This window comes from Felis catus, chromosome D4 (assembly GCF_018350175.1).
Source record: "Felis catus isolate Fca126 chromosome D4, F.catus_Fca126_mat1.0, whole genome shotgun sequence".
In the NCBI taxonomy this organism is placed as follows: domain Eukaryota; kingdom Metazoa; phylum Chordata; class Mammalia; order Carnivora; family Felidae; genus Felis; species Felis catus.
This window is the reverse complement of record NC_058380.1, coordinates 56,439,894-56,458,997: the sequence shown is the minus strand read 5'-3', so window position 1 is coordinate 56,458,997 and position 19,104 is coordinate 56,439,894. Positions and strand designations below refer to the sequence as shown.

Below are 19,104 nucleotides of genomic sequence, written 5' to 3'. Positions count from 1 at the left end.
ACACAGTTCTTCAATATATTAGAGTGGCCAGAAAGTGGAGTACCCTGATCAGAGCACTGTGGTTGACAGACCCACCAAAACCACATGAGATGGGAGAGGAGTTCCTTAAAGAAAACATAAAAAAAGAGTATAGCAGGGACCCTGGGTGCCTCAGTTGGTTGAGCATCTGACTCTTGATATCAGCTTAGGTCTTGATCTCATGGTTGTGAGTTATTAGGCCTTGCACTGGGCTTTGCTCTGGGTGTAAAGCCTACTTTGAAAAAAAAAAAAGAAAAAGAAGAAAAGAGTATAAAAAATGTCTACATGAACAAAAGCATAGCCCATAGTACTCTACTTCATAGATTTGTCATGAAACAATTAGCATGGTGCCTGGCACTCCAGTGTCAACAAATATGAATTATTAGCATAATAGATGGGTGAATAGATGCATTAATGATGATTGAATTATAATGGTTGAACATATGCATGAGGGAATAGAAATGAAGATATAAAAAGATAAATGAAAGATGGAAGAAGGAAGAATAAACTGATAAAGAGACAAATATAGGTGAACATATGGACACATGGATGGATAATAGAGAAGGCATAAAAAATTGTACCCACAGTTAAGTTTGTTACATCACATGCTCTAGGGCTGGAAAAGGAAACAGAATAGCACTCCACAATTAGTCTCTTAGGAGAGGTCTCCCCCTTTGGTCTCTGTCTCTGGGGCCTCTCATCAGATGGGGGAAGCACTTGCTCCTCTCCCTCATTTCTAGTTTCCTTGTCTCTGTGAGCTGACCAGCTCTTTTCCTCAGAAATTCTCTCAATTCCCAGGATAGGGAAGGCGTGGTAGAAGTGGATATTCTAGGCCAGGTTTCACTCATGCTATTCCTCTGACTCAGCTTGGCGCATAGGAAAATGGGTCAACTGGGGAAAGGGTCAGTGTTGGCTGGGCCAGGAGAGTGAAGCCCTAGAGTCCTTAGATGTGAGATACAGGAATTAGACCTGCTTCCAAAAATCTTTTGCATTAGCAAAGCTTTTCCAAGGGAAGACCAGGTCTCAGATGACAGATGCATACGCACTGTGATGGGCCCCGGGGAGACTTGGTGAACCCAGGAAGGGACCTTCTCCAGCTTTCCCTGCCATTTGTCATTGTTCTGGGGAATATGAAGAACTAGGTGAGTCCCACTTTCCCCACTCCTCCCACCCCCAGGTATACAACCACAAAGAGCTGCGGGGAGGAGGAGAAGCCTGGGAAAGAAGGAGGCACTCCTTACTCTGACCTCTAATCTGGAACCAAGCCTTGACTCCTAGTCTTGAGACTCATTGTTCAAATGCCTCCAAGGAAATTACACTGTAAACCTTCCCCTAAAGGGTGACAGTGAAACACCCCACACACACCTTGCCTTGTCCAATCTGATGATTGCTAAGATTCTCAGACCTAAAGATAAAGAATGGAAAATGGGGACCGGGAGGCTACTGAGGAGTTATGAAAGGGAAAAAGGTTCTTCCAGATAGAGACAGTGGATAAAATATGTAGCATAAAGGTATCCTACCAACTCATATATTCCAATTCAATTCAGACACTAACCACTCAGAGGTAGTGTCAGATTCCACAAGTTTCAGGGCACAGTCCCCAACATCTGTGCCCCCACTTGTAGGGTCCTCAGGCCAATTGCATTTCTGACCAACTGGCTACAAGCCCAGGGAGTTCCCATAACCCCTCAGGTTCAATAATTCCTTAGAATGACTCATAACAGTCAGGCATGCTATACTTACAATAAGTTTTTATAAAAGATATGAATCAGGAAGACAAATGAAAAGACACACAGGGCAGTTTGAGAGGGTCTCAAATGCAGAACTTCATGCTCTAATCCCACTAAGACACATAAGGCACATCACTCTCCTGGCATATTAGTGTGTTCACCAACCAGGAAGTTCTATGAGCTTTGCTGTCCAGAGTTTTGTGGTTAAGTGTTTATTCATTTATTTTGAGAGAGAGAGCTCATGTAGGCAAGAGCAGGGGAAGGACAGAGAGAGAGGAGAGAAAGAATCCCAAGCAGGCTCTGCTCCATCCACACAGAGCCCAACACAGGGCTTGAACCCACAAACCGCAAGATCATGACCTGAGCCAAAATCAAGAGTCAGGTGCCCAACCGAGTCACCCAGGAACCCCTGGTGTCCAGAATTTTTACTGAGATTTCATTGCGTAAGCATGACTGCATTGTTGGCTGAACTCAATCTCCAGCGCACCTCCCCTTCCCAGAGGTTGTGCAGGCTCAAAGCTCCAGCTCTCCAGTGACATGGTTAGTCTTCCTGGTGACCAGCCCCCAGATGATCCTAAGTCATCTCATCTCTTAGCATAAACTCAGGTGTCACAATCAGCAGGACTCATAAATAACAAAGACACTCCTATTACTTGGGAAATTCAAAGATTTAAAGTCTAACTTTCAGAAATCAGGAACAAAGAGCAGTCAAAATTCTTTATTACACAACAGAAAGGAAAAAATTTCTGGATGTAAAAAAAGAAAGCTTCAGGAGGCCATAAACAAGAGATAACTATAGTCTCACACAGGCTCACGCACACATCACGGGACCACCGTGGATTCCCTTACTTTCACTCTCACTCTTCCACTCACTCTCTTCCACCCAGTCTCACAGTCTCACACAGGCTCCACACAAAGCAGAAGGATTCCTGCAAGCCACACATTTGCTGCTCCCAAAAATTCTACCCATTTGTCCATCTCTATCCATCTTCCATGGCCCCCCGCACAGCACCTCTCCTCTTCTCAGCATACTGATTTCTTGGTCTCCCCTGGAAAGTAAGTAAGCAAATGGTAAGATGAGGGGCAGAGGAGGGATCAGGGAATCTGTGAAAGAGACTGTGAGTTCAGGTCAACACCCAGGTCCAAGTGTGTCTGTGAACCTGACAGTGTACATGTGCCAAATGGGTGTGTCCTTGTGATTATGTGTCCTTGTGTACTGTGGGTTTACCTGTGCATTGTGTATATTCCTGTGCAATCTATACATGGGCGTGTGTAGTGTGGGTGTTCCTGTGTCCCATGTGTGCACCTGTGTGATATAGATGTGCCTGTGTCCCCAGTATTCCTACATGGGTCAGTACTCTGGCTGCCCTTCTCTCTAGAGGCTCTATCTCCTTTAGCCTAGGTTTCCAGAGGAAGAAAAGGACAGTGCACATGGATGGGAAAGAGAGGAACATTAAAGCTATGACCCTAGACACAGGCATCCTGAATTCTAGTCAGGACTATGGTCTTCCCACCTTAAAGCCCCTCAAGCCCTAACCCCTACACCCACCCACCCACCCAGCTCTGAATGATGCCAACAACTCTGAGGACTCTCTTGGTGAACCAACACCAATTCCCAGGAACATTTTTGGTGCCTTTTTGCTGCTACCTCCTCCTCAACAATGGCTACAAGGTGCTGTTGTCTTGTGGGTGGGGGGTGAAGAGTAACCAGTCTCTACTTCTCCCAATCACTTGCTCCATCACCTGGGCCTCCACTCACCATCTTACTCCCCTTCTCCTTGCCAAGCTCCTCCCCACAAGGAAGCCCCTGAAACAGGTTCCCAGATATGGTCCTCAGTTTCTGCCCCTCACACCAGGGCCTGCCAGGAAGCTGGGTTTCAGGGCTGTTCCATTCCTTCTGATTCCAGGTTCACTGTGCTGAGAGGTCACCAGCTCTGTACACCCCAGAACAGCCCTCGATGGACATCATCTGGAAATCGCAGAACTCTGCAAAGGCAAGCCCAGCTCTCCCTTAGCCCTGCCTTCTCCCTCAGAGCCCCTGCCCAAGACACCCGTGACCCTGCCTCTCTTTCCCCTAGAACAAGTACCACAGTCATTAACCCATGACAGTCTCAGAGGGAGCCCCGTGAATCATCGAGGCTCTGAGGAACAAAGGACCAGAAGAGAGGACCAGCCTTCTGGCAACTCTGCACCAGACCTGACCCTGCCGGGACAGGGCCTGCAGTGTGAATGTGAGTCTAAGTGTAAGCAGGGATGAGTGTGGCAGGAGCACAGCTTCTCCTCCACACCCAGACTGTAATGTTTCCAATAAAGCCCAACTAGTACCCGCGGATCTGTCTGCCATCTTGTGGCCCAAGCATAGGAAAAGAGGTATGAGACAGGGAGAAAGAAGGTGGGATGAGGGGAGAGAGTAGTTGTCTCCATTCTCCACACTTCAGCCTGAGGGAACTTTCACTTCACTTATTTCTGGTCACTCTCTCCCTTACAGTCCAGCTAGAAGGCTCCCTTCCTCCATCCCCAGACCAACTGGGGCAGCTATGTCCAACGTTTCATAATGGGTTAATTGCTCTTTCTGGACTCTACTGCAGCACCCTCTGTTGCCTCCATCCAGTGTGCTGTGTACTGTAATAATCTGTATTCTCTACTGCTGTATACCCATTCATAGCATGATAAATTTGCTGAATTGAATGACAGTAGGAACAAAAATCACAGGAAGATAGCTTTCAGCTCAGAGAGGAAGGGTTGTAACCTTCTGACCATTAACGAGGCCACTCACACAAGTACTCCCGCAGCCTGCTCCATCTAGGCTGGGCCCTCTCTGGAGACCTATTCCTCCTCAGACCCGGGTCATACAAGTGGAATAAGGCAGACAAGAAAGACAAGTGGCAGGGCAGAAGCCGAAGAAAGAGGAGAGAGGATTGGGAAAACAGTACTGGATTGCGTCCCAAAGCTCTTTTCTTGCTCCCTGGTCTCCAGGGAGAGAGCTACAAAATCTGACTCTATCCCTGTAAAAGAATGTCCTGTGCTCCACATCCTAGTAATAAGGCCCGACTCCGCCCCCTTAGGATAGATAGACCCTGGCTCCACCTCCAGGGTGTCACTTTGACTCCGCCTCCGTTGAAGGAAAGCCCTGACTTCGCTCCTTCCGGGTAATAGGCAAACCCCACCCCTGGTGCGCGACGGAGTCCCTATGACGTAACGGTAACGGTCTGTTTCCGGGGTGGAGCCAAGGAGGGCGGGAGTTTAGGCTGCGCCGACCCCTCAGCCCCCCTCCAGGTGATCCCCACCCCCGAAATCCTCACCCAGGGCCCCGAATATCCCAGGTCCATGACCGCAAAGCCTTTCTCCCTGATCCCCTAAATGTCCCAGATCCCCGAGGTGACCGACCTCCTAATTTCTTAACGTCTGGTGCCTCCCAATTTTTCAATCCCCCACCCTATCCCGTTGTGGCAATTGAGGCTTCCGGGGGGCACCTGCCTCAGATTACCTGAGAACAGGTCAGACGGGTCCTGAGAATGACAGAGAGGGGGACATGGGGTTGGAGAATCCTTGACCCAATCATGCTGCTCCCCAGGAGACGTTCGGAGCCCAGGACATGTCGGGATTGAGGAGATACGAGGTGGCGCTGGAGGCGGAGGAGGAGTGAGTGGAGGCGGGTTCTGCGGAGGAGGAACCTAGCCGCTCCGGGGTGGGGGAGGGCGCGAGTTCTCTGCGGGCGGGAGGCGTGGGGCCCCTCAAGGGGCGTGGGCTGCGAAGGGAACCGCCTCTAAAGGGCGGGGCGGAGCCTTCCTAGAGAGGGGCGAGGCGTCTAAACCGCAGAGTCTGTGGGGTCAGCCCCGCCCCCCCGGCCGGCTCTGCCTTCTCTCCGCAGGATCTACTGGGGTTGCTTCTACTTTTTCCCCTGGCTGCGCATGTGGCGGAGGGACAGGAGGTGAGGGGGCTGCGACGCCGCGGACCCGCCCGGGGCATACGAGGCTCAGCCTCGGGGGACGGATGGGGGTAATCTGGGAGTCCCCTCCTTGCCTTATGCCAGTGTCGGGTTGCCCTGCAGCTCGGCGCATCCGCGGGAGCAGAAGTTGGAGCCTCTGCGAGGCCTGATGAGCTGTCTGTCAAGCGGACTGGGCCCTGCCCCCCAGCGCTCGGGTCGCGGCCTCCCTCGCCGCACCCCCGCCGCCACTGCCCAGCCAGCCGGTGCATTAAAGATTTAAACCGAAGTCACCATGCTGCCCTCCTGACTCTGCCGCCGCTGCCGCCATTCGGTCTGGGAGCCCCTCTACACGCCTGCTTCTCGTTACTGACAGGGCCTCCCTCCCTGATTGGGTGCCCTTCCATATCCAGGCCCCCGTTATTCCTAAGGATCCCTCATCAGTATCAGGCCTCCCATTACTGTCTTTAACTGCCCTCCGCCACCTAATCTCCCCACCCCTCCCTGTAAGTAGCCTATATGCAGAGAACTAAATAGTCCTGTCCTGGTCTTTTCTCCCACCCGTATCCCCACATAGATGTGTTCCACTTCCCTCCTAGAAAGGACTTTGCCAGGTGTCTGAAGCATCTTCTTTGTCTGAGAGTGAATCTAAAATATTTTAAGCCCAGGGTTGTAGGAAGTAGGCAGGGAGGGGAGGGGAAGATTCTTAGAGGCTGACTCCCTCAACCTGCCACAGGGGAATTACTTGGGACTGTTGGAGATCTTTCTTACAGTTAATAACCCAACTTTTGGCTCCTCCAGTCTTTTCCCAGGTTTAAAGATACTTGGCATCAGCTTACCTAACAGTTCTTGCTGTGTCCCTAGAACTCAAAGGCCACTGCTCCCTGCCACCCCTTTCTATTTTGTCATCTAGTTAACCTGAGACCCTCTAGGTCTTAAAGTGCTGAGGGTGAGGGCCTCCTGGTGGGCCTGCTTCTGTTAGGGACTGGTTCCAGCATCAGAAAAGGTACCAGAAGATTAAGTTAAAGAGACAGCCCAGTGTATGGATGAGGGCAAAGCTAACTTTTAGCCTGGGGCTGCCCCTGCCACAGCAGCTTGTGGCTGGGGAAACCACTTGGCCCTATCTTTGGAGAAGCCAAAGGGGAGAAATGGGTACATACCCAAAAGAACTCATTTCTTGCCTTCCCAGGTGTCTGGACCGATTGGTCCAGAAAAGACCACAAAGTATATGGCAGACAGCCAGCTGATGGAGATCTGTAATAAAACAATAGCACCTCAAGAGCTGCACCTGAGCTCTGGGGTACATGTCCGGACTGGAGGGTGGGAGAGAGACCCTAAGGCCTCTGGTACTATCAGTTCAAAATGAGTGACCTCTGGGTTGTGGCCACCTTCAAGAACAGACCCAGACTCTTGAGCCATTTCCTCACAATGTCTACATCAAGAACCCTGTCAAAAGTGGAGTACCCTGTCAAGCCCAGGGCCTACACCTCACCAGGACACTATCGGAATTCCTGAGTATTCACAAGACAAACTCCAGGGAAAGACCTTCAAGCCTCACCCTGGACAGAAGAGAGGAGAAACTTGAATTGTTCAGCATGGGAGGGGGACTGGTTCCTACTCTTGGAACTGATGGTCCCTCCTGATTGTTTCAGCAACCCTGCAGCAGAAAGATGCCCAGGATAGGTTTGGGTCCCTATCCCAAGAGAAGGCCTGCCCCATAGAGGATAGCTGGCCACACAGCAGAAGGCTGCACAAGGCACCCCTGCAACAACCAGATAAAGTCTGGATTACTGGGTTATGACTCAGTTTATGTTTCGAATACAGAGCAAGACTTGAGGGTTGAAATCCCCAGACCAGGAGTGGGAATTTCTTCAAGGTGCCAGGGGCACTAAACTTAGCAACTTGCCCCCACCATAGGCAGTTCCCAGCTTCCTTGAAAGCACAAGAAGAGGAGGAGAACTTTTGTTTTAGAGGGTGAGGGGAAAAAGGGAATTAGGGCTGGTTATAGGATAGGAGAGAAGAGACAGGGAGGAGATGAGAGGTTGGGGCTTTAGCAAGAGGATGGGATGCAGAGAGTAAGGGTTGGGGCCTGGGTTGGGGCAGGGGTGGTATTACAGGACCTGGCTGGGGAGCAGGGCCTGGCTGGAATTTGAATAGAACAAAAGAAAGCTCATTGAGCTCTTGAGTCTGATGTCTGCATAAACCAGAGACTGATTCTGGAAACCCCAGGCACCCCTCCTGGCAAGAGGCTGGCATTTCTGGGATAGGACTAGGCACAAACAGGAAGGTAAGATTTTTTGGGTCTTTTCTCTGTTCGACATCAGCAACCTGGCACCAAAGAACTTTACCTTCTTTCATCTTTCCACCCCATCCTTCCTCCCTGTCTCATCTCCCTGGGAAAAGCAGCCCCTACTTCATCATCCCCAAGGTACCCCAGTACCAAAAAGGGCCTTGTCCCGGCTTCTCACTCTGGATGTAACTGTTCCAGCCAAGACTCATCCTCAGCCAGAAGGACTTGCTTTAGGGACCCATTCTCATCAATTTCTCCTGATAAGACAGGCAGGCTAGGACAGGAAGTATATAGAGGGGAAGATGAAGGCAAGTTGGTGCTGGCCTGCCCTCTGCTCCCACTCCACCCAAAATTCCCCTATCAGAATTTGTGTGTGTTCATATGATTGTGTGACTGGATGATTGTGAAGACACAACTGTGTGGGAGTGGGACTTTGAGGCCAACTGGGGCAATATGATTCTGTCCTTGGTTGTCTGACCATGTGAGGTTGACTGAGTGATTGAGGTGTGACTATGAATGTGACTATGGGTATATGAGTATGAATGTCCATCATTGGATACCACCGTGGATCCTTAGCTGCCCTTACTTGGCCACTGTGTCATCAGCCTTCACATCATGCAGTACCCCTCTCTCCAGCTTCTCTGTCCAGGGCTTAGAAGCCATGGGAAATGGCAGCCCTAGAAGAGGAGGGGGTCTGTGGCAATTAGGGCTCAGGAATGTCACAGGATGAGCAATACATCTTCACCTGCCTCTGACTCACCTGGTGCCCCAGGTAAAAGGCACCCAGATAAAAGGTAGGGGAGGAGGAGAAGAGAGAAGTATCCAAGCTGAGCAGCATGAAGGGGCCCTCACCCACAAGCAGCCTCCTTCTGCTACTGCTGCTGCTGACCCCAGACCCTGGAGCAGGTGAGTGCTTGGGGGTCTAGAAGGCCAGGGATTTGGGTAAATGGGGTGGAGGGAAAGGGACCCAGGAAGTCCATCCTCCAGCTGTCTGATAGAAGGGTTTGGGGTCAGGAGTCCTCTGAACACATGGCCCCATTGTCCCCTAGCACTGCTACTGTCACCCAGCATTACCTGCTGTACTCAGCTCTACCGCCAGCCACTCTCGAACAAGCTACTAAGGAAAGTCATCCGGGTGGAACTGCAGGAAGCTGATGGGGACTGTCACCTCCAGGCCTTCGTGTGAGCTCTGACCCTGCCCCTCATATTGACCCCTGACTCTGACCTCAGTCCCAACCTGATGCTGACCCCAACCCCAGCCCCAGCCCCAGCCCCAGTTGCTAATTCTGATGCTGACTCAGGTTTTCATTTAGCCTTTGCCCTAACCCCTGGACCCTAATGTCATCTCCAAGCTATGACTATGGCTTTGCACCTTTCCTTTCCCAGGCTTCACTTGTCTCGACGCAGTGTCTGCATCCATCCTCAGAACCGCAGCCTGGCTCGGTGGTTTGAGCGCCAAGGGAGGAGATTCCAGGGTATTCTGCCTAACCTGAATTTGGAGCTGATAGGGAAAATGGACCAGGGGCCCTAATAGCCAAAATAATAAAGCATCATTGGATAATAGTCTCTGACTGTGGTCTCCAAGTTCTATGCGTTCTCCTGTGAGCCCTGAATCTGAAGCTGGGTGACATGTCAATAAACAGAAGAACCTCTTCATTCTCTTTATTCACATCTTCACAAACCCCTCCAGGGGCAAGGTCAAGAGCCAAGGACCCACACATACTCCCCAGGCACCTACATGCATAAATTTAGAGAACACACATTCCCTACCTCACATACACATGGGCACACATGGACACAAACGTACTCATCTACACACATACTCTGGTAGACCTCCAACTCTGAGATGAAATCAGACGTCTGGACACTTCCAGCTGGCAGGTTGGGAACACAGAGTCTCATAGAAATGGGCTCCAAACAGAACTTCCAGCTGAGGCCACTCCCTGCCCCCCTGCCTCCATGGGGATCTATCCTGCCTGGGTTTTATCTGTCTGTCCATCCACACCAGCAAGACAGAGTTATAGGTGGAATCAGCTGAAGCCCTCCTGGGTCATCTACAGGTTTGGGGCTCCTAGAAGAAGCAGGAGGCAAATCAAGGGAGATAATAGGACTGGATCTTGGCCCAGACACCCTGAGAATGAAGGAAGGGACCCAGCTCTGAGCCCAACACTTCAAGAATGAATAGGGGTGCCCAGCTCTGATTGAACCCCAATACCCTAAAGATGAGGGAGTATAACTAGTTCTAGGCCCAGGTACATTAAGAATAAGGGAGAGGACCCAGCTCTGATCCAAGATACCCCAAGAATCAGGATAGATGTCCAACTCTGAACTTAACACCCTGAAAATAAGGGGCCCATCTAGGATCCCCAATACTGTGTAAGAGAAGGAAGAGACTGCATTCTGAGCCCAAGGACTCAAGAATGAAAGTTCCATTCCTGAGCTCAGACAGAAGAATGAAGTGACCCAACTCTGATTTCCAACACTCTTACAATGACTAGAGCATCTGGCTCTTAATCCAGACACTCAAAATGAGGGCACACATCTCCAGGTCCAAACCTCCTAGAGGTCCTACTCACCTGGAAGTTTGTCCACTGGAATCACTGGAGCCAAGAACCCAGGCTTTTGGGGTCCATCCTTACCATCTGGTCTCAGTCTCAGCCTAGAGCATAAAAAGGCAGCTGTCTCCTCCAAAACAGTGTATTAGTAAAGGGTCAGGAGAAAAATCAGTGAAAATAATGAAGTTGGGGGTTGGAGGGAGTAGGGGAATCATTCCAGAATCATAAATTTTTCAGTGGGAAATCATGAAGGGTGGGAATGGGTTTGGTCTGTGGGTATTAGAGCATCTGTGTGGGATCAGAATTTGAGAGCCAATGGCAGTTACTTACCAGAGCCCCAGTGCCAGGGCCCCAGCCGCCAGTCCGAGGAAAGAGAATATTCCCAAAGATGCCAGCACCGCTACCTGCTCCAGGGGGTCCCTGTGGTCTGGGGGAGGGGAGGGTCACATGCCACTGTGAGAGTGAGGCTGCCTAACCAAATCCTTTCTCTCTGGGGCTTTCCTGTCCTCTACAACCTTGGTTCACCTGCCCAAGCTCACCAAGTGGCCGTGGATCTGGCAAGAGGGAGGGCCTGGGGGAAGCGGGGCAGTCTGCCTGAGGCTCCTCCTCCAGCTGCTTGTGTGGCTGGCCCCCAGCTGGTATCTCCTTTGGCAGGGGCCCTGAAGGGAGGGGAGACCTGAGAAGAATTGCCCACACGAGGAAGAGCGGGGTAGGGTACCCAGGAGGTGGAAGCTGAAAGGGGAGAGCCAGCTTCTGGGGACCTAACAGAGGTGGAAGCTGAGGGGCAGAGCTTAAGCGAGGGCGGGGCCGCAGCCAACCCAAGCTGAAGCGAAGAAGACCATAGACCCGAAAACCCGTCCAGCTGGCAGAGACTGTGGGGCCGGCTCTCTGCCCATGCCCTGGGCTCAGGGGCTCAGTCTCTCACCAATGCTTGGAGTCCCCCAGGCCTCAGGGCTCCAGGCACTCCAGGTGCCAGCATCCAGAAAGTCCCGGGCACTGACTCGTACAGCATGGGGCAGCCCAGCCACAGCATCCGTGATCACTTCCTCCAATCCAGCTGGCTCCACCTGGGAATGAAGATGGTTCCTTGGCCCATTATCCAGGTTGTAAGTGCCAAGACTACCTGCCTTCCAAACTCAGTTAGCAAACAGCACCCCTTCCTCCCAATCCTGTCCCTGTCAGACTGCTGGAGCCATCTGGCCTCATGTGGGGTGGCTGGTGGTGTCAGGTCTACACCTAGTGTTTGAAAGACAAAAGTACATAGTGGTTATGTAGACAGGCTGTGTCATCAGACTGCCAGGTTTCAAATCTTTGCTATATCACTTGGGCTGCTCTGTGCCTCGGTTTCTTCATTTGTAAAGTAGAGGGGAATATACCTGAACAAGATAATGCATGTAAAATGTGTAGTATGGCGCCTGGCGAGCAGACAGTGCTCCATAAATATTGGTTATTATCTGAGGCAGCTGCTTCCCTGACTTGATGCTAGCCAATCTTTAACATCTCCAGAGGTGGGAATTCACTATTATCTTCATCTGGGTGTATGAATGTTTGTATGAGGTTGTACCTCTGGGTGAAAGGCACTCCTTTTCCTAGAAAAGTTATTTGTAAAAAGCCACTCCTGTCTTCCCACGGATGGGTTTATGTTAGAGTTACAGCCCCCCAGGGCAGAGGCTAGGCCTGTCAGGCCCTGCTCCAACCCAAGCACCCAGCACAAAGGCTGGTCCATGGACAGCACTGTATGGGGGGAGGTTACAGGACTTCAGTGACCTGCTAGTGTGCCAGAAAGTAATGAAGAATAACCAGGAACATGAAACCAGAGGCAGAACCTATAGCCCCAGATTGGGACATACTCCAGGTCTCACCGTGGACCAGGCTGGATGCTGCGCTGGACGGTACTGCAGTCGGAACTTGAGCAGAAAGTGGGGCTGGCGGGGCCAGGAGGCCGGGTATGTCCAGCTGGCACGCAGGCGGCGGGGGTAGCCAGGTACCGACTCTACTCGAAGCCCCTGAGGTGGGTCAGGGCGCACTGAGGGGAGTGGAGACACAAAGTCAGGACAGGCAGCAGGTACCCGTCCCTTCTCCCCACTACCTCCGAAGGGAAGGTGGGTGCATGCCTAAAGGTACCTGAGGGAGGCACTTCCAAGGGGTATGGGGAAATCTTAAGCTTGACCATCCATTGGGCTCAGGACTTGTCTGTCATCCCTATTATAAAATGAGCTGAGATCTAGGGACAGGTTTTTGAAGTGTTTGTTTAGTGAATTAAAGAGTGATTTTGCTTTCTATTCAAGGAAGAAAATTAATTAGCCTGAATTTCAGCTAGAGCTTTAGTTCCCCCCTCCCACATACAGATCAATAGGAAAGAGAGACCAGCAAGGGCTTACACCAGGCAGGGAGGACATGAGACATGGTGGCCTTCAACACAGGGCTAGAAGCAAAGAGGCAACTCTGGGGCTAGGAAGCCAGGAGGGATAGTGGCAGCAGCCTCTAGAGACTGAAGTAACTCTGCCTGCTGGGCTCTGATCTCTTGGCTTTTTAGTCTCCATGGGGGCTATCTGTATGTTAAAATGGGGTCTATGTCAGGAAGGAAGTATTTGGGTATTCTGACAGTGGGAGGTTCTGTGTTGGACTATCTGTACTCTGGAGTCCATTTGGGGTCTCTGAGGTGGGGATCTGAGGAAGCAGTAGGAATGAGTACTCACAGATGCTCTGCAAGCTCACATCCAGCAGGCGTGTACTGACCCCTAGGGGGTTCACCTCAGTCACATTGATTCGGTACTGGCTCCAGAATTCTGCCCCATGGACTACACAGCGGGAAGCCCCTGGGGGATCCTGTGGGCATGGCCAGGGCCCTGTGGATGGACTCATCCTAGGAGGGAGGATGTGATCTTGAGCTTGGAAAGGCTCACTGCGGGACCTAGCTGGAGCCCCCAGCCTCTCTGTTATGTCCTACCTCTGGCCATCAGCTCCTGGTACTGTCTTCTTCCTGGCAGGGAAGGGTGCCATCTGAGTTCAGGAAGGAAAAGAGGATCCTCCCTCTCTCTAAGGCCTTCCTCAAGATCTCCCTCACTGCCCCCCATACCCACGTTGTGCCTGCACGCTCAAATGTATAGGCACAGGGCGCTTGTGGCTCAGTCATTTAAGCATCTGACTCTTGATTTCAGCGCAAGTCATGGTCTCACAGTCATGAGATCAAGACCCATGTCTGGCTCCACACTGACAATGAGATTCTCTCTCTCTCTCTCCCCCTCTGCTCCTTTCCCACTTATGTGCATGCTCTCTCGCTCTCTCTCTCTCTCTCTCTCTCTCTCTCTCTCAAAATAAACATTAAAAAAAAATGTATAGGCACACACACCCAATCATGCACACACCTGTAGGAGGTGAGGTAGCGGGTGGGTAAACCGCTGACCTGACTGGGGCTCCAAGTGCAGGAGAAGTTCTCATAGTCAGCTGCTTGGCAGGAGACAACAGGGCGGGCTGGGGGGTCTAGAGGCAGAGGGTACAACCAGAATCTGAGAAGTCCCCAGGTCCTCCCCATCCCAAAGGGCTTACTCAGGTCCTGGACTCCCTCCAAGAGCCCCTTATCTCATCACTGCCACCCAATACTCTCTCCCCAACTCACAGCCCAGCTGTAGGGTCACAATGCCCTTAAGTGCACCATCCAGGGTCCGGCAGATGTAGGTGCCTTCATCAGTGCTGTCTGCCCGGGCCAAGACCAGTTCATGCCCTAGCCCAGAGTCAGGTCCTTGGAGCAGCCTTGTCTCCCCATCCCGAAACCAGGACACCGGGGCCCTGGGGGTGAGATGACGTATGATAGAGGGAAGATTTAAAATGTAAGCCATGCCACAGCTCTCCATCGGCTTCTCGCTGTGCTTGCAATAAAAACCAGAGTCCTTTTGCTGGCTTACAAACCCCTGGTGATCTAGCCCTTGCCTTCCTTTCCTTCTTCAGCTCCTCTCTCTCTCCCCTTCACCCACCACAATCCAGTCACACTTGTGTTCTTTCTGTTCAAGAGTATTGAGCTCATTCACACCTCAGGGCATTTGCACTAGCTGTTCCCTCTGCCTCTTTCCTGACCTTCAGAAATTAGCTTCAATATTACCTCCTCAGAGTAGCCTTCCCTGATTACCAATAAAAAGTAACCAATCAGTTATCAGTTATCTCTTCCACATCACTTTCTTTTGATTTTCTGCCCTGCAGGTACTAGTACCTGGCAAGTACCATACTTATTTGCTTATTGTCCATCTGCCCTACTAGAATGTAACCTCTGCAAGGGCAGGCTTCTTGCCAGGCTTGTGCTCTGCTGGATCCCAGAGCCTAAAATAGACCAGGGACTTGGCAGGTGCTCAATACATGTTGGTTGAAATTTTCTGTTGAATAAGGATGGTTTGAGGATTAGGATAGCTAGAGAGGTGAGAATTATAGACACAGGGGGCAAGGATGGGAGGGGCAGGAGGACTGGACAGAGTAAGAAAGGGTCATGAGTATCAGCCCAATAGGCAGATGGGGCACTTACCCAGAAGTCACTCCAGGGCAACACAGTGTCATGGACCTGCCAGGCTGCCCATACTGGACCCCTGTGGAGGGCACATCTGAGGAGAGGCTCTTTCTTCCTTTCCCTCTCTCCCATCCCAGCCCCCACTCAGTGAGCACAATGGGGTAAGGGGGCAGACTTTTAAGCCCTGTGTGTGTGTGGGGGGGGTGGTCATTGGGTCAAAGCATCATGTTATAATCTGGAGACAGATGTCAGAAGACAGGGTAGAGAGGGAATGTTGCCAGGTTTCATGTCAGGGGTTGGGGAGTCATAGACTAAGCATGGAAAGGGCCCACAGTAAGGGTGGCAAGTCACAAGTCAGAGTTAGAATCATATAGCAGGATTCTTCTCACCTGGGGGGCCCCAGGCCTGGGGGCAGGGGGAGGAGGTGGACACCAGGGCTATAGCCACGGCCACCAGGACCCTGCTCAGCCCTGAGCAGCTGCTGCTCATCTATGGGGAGAGAGGTAGGGTCAGCAATCCCCCATTCCCAGATTGGAGGCTAAAGCCTGCCTCTTCCTCTTCTAAACTGTGATGTTCTAGGAAGAAAACTAAGGTACCAAATTGGGTAAGGATATCAGAAAACTTTAGGGGATCTGATCTAAGTCTCCTTTCCACCATATACCCAGTGCTGCGTGTGCATGCATGCACACACACACACACACACACACACACACACCCTCACACCCTCCATCTCAGTGCTGGGCCTAGGGCCCAGAACAAAAGCCGGAGGCGACAGACTGTGCCAGCAGTCCCCCCACACACACACCACTCTTGGCACCCACCCCTGGCACCAAGTGCTGGCACCAGCGCAGTCACTCCCATTAACTCCTCCAACCCAGCTGTTGGGAATTCCAGTGTCTACCCCCACCTGGCCCAGGACTAGTCTTTGCCTCTGACTGACCTGAGACAGCCTTCATCACCCTTGGGTGGAGGGCTGTCATGGTAGGTCTGAGTCCCCTCTGTACTCCTACCATGAGGCCTAGCCCTGCTCTGGCTGCCAGGCCTCTTCTCTCCTGGGCCTGGCTCCTTGGACCACTCATCTGGGCCTGACTCTGGAATCTTGTTGGTCTTGAGCCTGTGAGGCTGGATGGGGCGAGGGTGCAGGCTGAGACTGCAGAGTTAAGCAGATCCAGATGCCTTGGCTGCTGCCAGAGGCTGGGGGCGGGCGAAGAGCCAGGAGATGGAGACAGGGTGTCGGGGAGGGGAGAGGAGGCTGAGAGGAGCTAGGAGCCTGCAGGGAAAGGGGCCTGGAGTGGAGGCTACAGAACCAGGAGATGCTCAGAAAACAGGACTGGGAGGTGGTAGGGGCTCAGTGAGGCAAGGGATGGGCTTGGGCAGCAGGGAAGTAGAAGGGCAGAGGGAGTAAGCAACCATGTGTATATGGAGGTGGGGGTGCTAGGAGAGAGGGATTCTGGATGGGAGAAGGGCAGGATGAGAAAAGCAGTGGGGAAGTGGCCATGCGGACAGGAGAAGAAGCAGAAACAGAGAGGGCCCAGGCAGGCAAGGGCTCCAGGAGAGGAAGAGCACAGATCCCTCTCAAGTAGAGCAGAGTAAGGGCCTCCATGTGTCTGTCTGAATGTGTCTAGTGGCTCACCCCTACCCACTCCCCCACCCCCCACCCAGAGAACATTTACCCTACGCAGCCCCGCCCTACCTCGGTGATCCCAGTGGTTGAGTGTCCATGGCCTCCAGGACTTCCTCCCACCAGCTACAGCACCCGTCTCAGCTCCACTCAGTTCTGGGACCCCAGAATCATCCCCTCCTTCCCTTTCCCTCCCCCCGCCCCTCTGGGCCCTAGAGCTCAGCCGCCCTGAGCTAGGCCCCCACCTCCCTCTCTCCTCCTCCCTCCTCTCCTTTCACCCCCCTCCCACCGAGGCCCTGGGAAGGGAAGAGGCCTCCCCCCAGTCTGGAAATGAAGCCACAGGCACAGCCAGGGCCAGCAAGAGGGAAAGGAGGGCTGCTTATATCCCTGTCAGGGAGAGATTCCCTATGTTTTCACCCAGCCACATTCATGTGTGGACTTAATAGACACAATCAATAAAAAGACACTCCCTTGAACACATGTGGACATAACCAAATGAAAAATCAGAGATTCGTGCCCCACTCTTTTCACTCCCCAGTAAATATTTCCTTAGGGCATAGTTAGCTGTTTTTTGAGGGGAAAGGAGGCCCCAGGTTGGGGGATATAAAGAAAATCCAGAGTCCAGTTCCTCCGCCCCGGGACGTTCCAGCCATTTCTCACCTCCCCCTCCACTCTTTGGGCCCCAGCACCAGGAAATGCCTTTGGTCCCTTGGTGCCAGATACATAAGACCCACACTTACCCTCAGACACACACTCTCAGATACAGCCACTCACAGTCACATGGATACACTCATTGTCACTCAGACTCATACCCTCACATAGATACACAGATACTTAGCACTCTGCCCCTGCAATGGGGTCACAGCACTCCCTAAAAGCAAATCTTCATCATGGTTTGAGTCCCCTCTTCTAGGGAGCTCTTAGTATGGCAAATCCCACATCTCATCACTGCCCCAGGCCCCCACGTAGCCAAAAAGACAAAGGTGAACAGGGAAGTCAGGCATAGGGGCACAGAGATGCACAGGACATGAGAAGCAGAACTAAAAAGCAGAGACACAGAGATACCAGGGGAGACAAAACTGTGAGGAGACACAGAAAATGACAGCTCTAGGAAAGCAGTAGTAGGGAGAGAAAAAGACATATAAGGAAACTGAGGGAAACAGAAAATAAGGAGCAGTAGACCAATGACAGGGACTCTAGAGCACAGAAAGGAAGGGAAGCCAAGTGTGTTGGGGTGAGTCTGTCTTTTCTGGACATTAAAATAGAAAGGTCAGTCCCACTGACTATTGAAGTTGGTCCCCAAGTACAACACAGCTCCACTTCTAGTCTAACACAGGACACAGGACACACACATAGTACAACTCTCACTCTTGCTCTGCTACTGCTGAAGTCACACAATGGTACACACAAACCCAGCCCCCGACTCTCACACTGGCAGACAGTCTTAAATCCCACAGAGACCTTCCCAAAATACATTCCCCATGTGGTCACAGGCCCTCTCACACAAACACACAACCCAAAAACTGCACATTGACAGAACACATAATCCCACACTTGCACAGCCACATGCAGACTCAACCACACGCACACTGACACACGCAGTCATATTAACTGCCAGTTGCACCAAGTGACCCTCAGTTACAGGTCCACACACTGACATCGAGACACACACATACACACACACACACACACACACACACACACTGACAGTCGGTCAATCACTCCAGGCCCTTCAGATCGTACACTACCCTGCCCCGCCCTCTCCTGGCAAGGCTTCCTCCAATACTCCCGCCGGCCCCACCAGGCCTCACCTTCTGCGGCCTCCGCCGCCAGCGCCCTCCGCCCTCGCCCTCTGCCCCGGCCTCTACTCCCTCTCGCCCCGGGGCCCCCGCAGTGGGGGCGGCTCCACCCAGGCACCAATGGAAGGACAAGGGTGAAAAGGGGGAGGGTCTGGGCCCATTGGAGCCTCCAACTGCCAATCACCGCCACCCCACCTCTGCCGGACACTTCCTGTCCCGTCCGGGACTGAGAGAGACGGAGTCTGGAGTTAGATTCCTAGGTCCTTGCCTAGAGTCCTGTCCTGGGACCGCAGGACTGGAAGTTTTCAGGCCCCTCTTCCTTCCATCAGTCCAAAAACAAAACCTCAAGTTCAGTGGCTCAGGAGCCATTGGGCAGGTGACTGGAGGAGCTGTGGTACCCCTGACTCCAGATAAGGACTTGTGTGGTGCGATGGTTCTGAAACTTTGCCGAACACTGTGGTTTTAAAATTGCCAAGCCACACTCCAAACCAATTAAATCCGAATCTCTGGAAACTGGCCTTGGCATCAGTGTTTAAATTTCCCAAATGATTCCAAAAGGCAGCCAAATCGAGTGTGGGGTCCGGTGTTTGTGTAGGTGTATGCCTTAAGAAACCAGCCAATCACCCAGGGTTCACATCCACTCCCCAGTCACTGGGACCTCAAGGAAGATG

General features: G+C 52.1%; 3 protein-coding genes across 14 annotated transcripts; 2 read left to right on the top strand and 1 right to left on the bottom strand.

Annotated features, from left to right (window-relative positions):
• Nucleotides 1–2,451: 2,451 nt before the first annotated feature.
• Nucleotides 2,452–18,574, bottom strand: IL11RA (interleukin 11 receptor subunit alpha). 8 transcript variants are annotated; one of them, XR_441713.3, is made up of 15 exons: nucleotides 18,446–18,573; nucleotides 15,403–15,502; nucleotides 15,032–15,092; nucleotides 14,138–14,307; nucleotides 13,887–14,001; nucleotides 13,469–13,501; nucleotides 13,218–13,384; nucleotides 12,381–12,544; nucleotides 11,444–11,585; nucleotides 11,058–11,177; nucleotides 10,849–10,945; nucleotides 10,540–10,622; nucleotides 6,834–6,927; nucleotides 3,508–3,734; nucleotides 2,659–2,797 (listed from the first exon to the last, which is right to left on the bottom strand). XR_441713.3 is itself a non-coding variant. In XM_019816124.2 (14 exons), the coding sequence occupies exons 2-14, from the start codon at nucleotides 15,500–15,502 to the stop codon at nucleotides 2,638–2,640; spliced, it is 1,503 nt and encodes a 500-aa protein (XP_019671683.2). In that variant the 5' UTR covers nucleotides 18,446–18,573; the 3' UTR covers nucleotides 2,452–2,637. The 8 variants fall into 8 exon arrangements, 6 of the variants coding, with proteins under 6 accessions (XP_019671683.2, XP_006939298.2, XP_006939299.2 ...); XM_019816124.2 differs by lacking the exons at nucleotides 3,508–3,734; nucleotides 6,834–6,927 and adding an exon at nucleotides 8,550–8,640 and having other exon boundaries at nucleotides 2,452–2,797; XM_006939236.3 differs by lacking the exon at nucleotides 3,508–3,734 and having other exon boundaries at nucleotides 2,452–2,797.
• On the top strand, nucleotides 3,831–9,526 carry LOC109493846. 5 transcript variants are annotated; one of them, XM_019816135.3, is made up of 5 exons: nucleotides 3,831–3,979; nucleotides 5,323–5,390; nucleotides 5,620–5,679; nucleotides 5,800–8,869; nucleotides 9,350–9,526. In XM_019816135.3, the coding sequence occupies exons 2-4, from the start codon at nucleotides 5,344–5,346 to the stop codon at nucleotides 5,954–5,956; spliced, it is 264 nt and encodes an 87-aa protein (XP_019671694.1). In that variant the 5' UTR covers nucleotides 3,831–3,979; nucleotides 5,323–5,343; the 3' UTR covers nucleotides 5,957–8,869; nucleotides 9,350–9,526. The 5 variants fall into 5 exon arrangements, with proteins under 5 accessions (XP_019671694.1, XP_019671697.1, XP_019671695.1 ...); XM_019816138.3 differs by lacking the exon at nucleotides 3,831–3,979 and adding an exon at nucleotides 4,846–4,897; XM_019816136.3 differs by lacking the exon at nucleotides 3,831–3,979 and adding an exon at nucleotides 4,849–4,949.
• CCL27 (C-C motif chemokine ligand 27) lies at nucleotides 8,731–9,526 on the top strand. Its single transcript, XM_003995585.5, has 3 exons — nucleotides 8,731–8,869; nucleotides 9,013–9,145; nucleotides 9,350–9,526. The coding sequence occupies exons 1-3, from the start codon at nucleotides 8,800–8,802 to the stop codon at nucleotides 9,492–9,494; spliced, it is 348 nt and encodes a 115-aa protein (XP_003995634.1). The 5' UTR covers nucleotides 8,731–8,799; the 3' UTR covers nucleotides 9,495–9,526.
• Nucleotides 18,575–19,104: the final 530 nt, after the last annotated feature.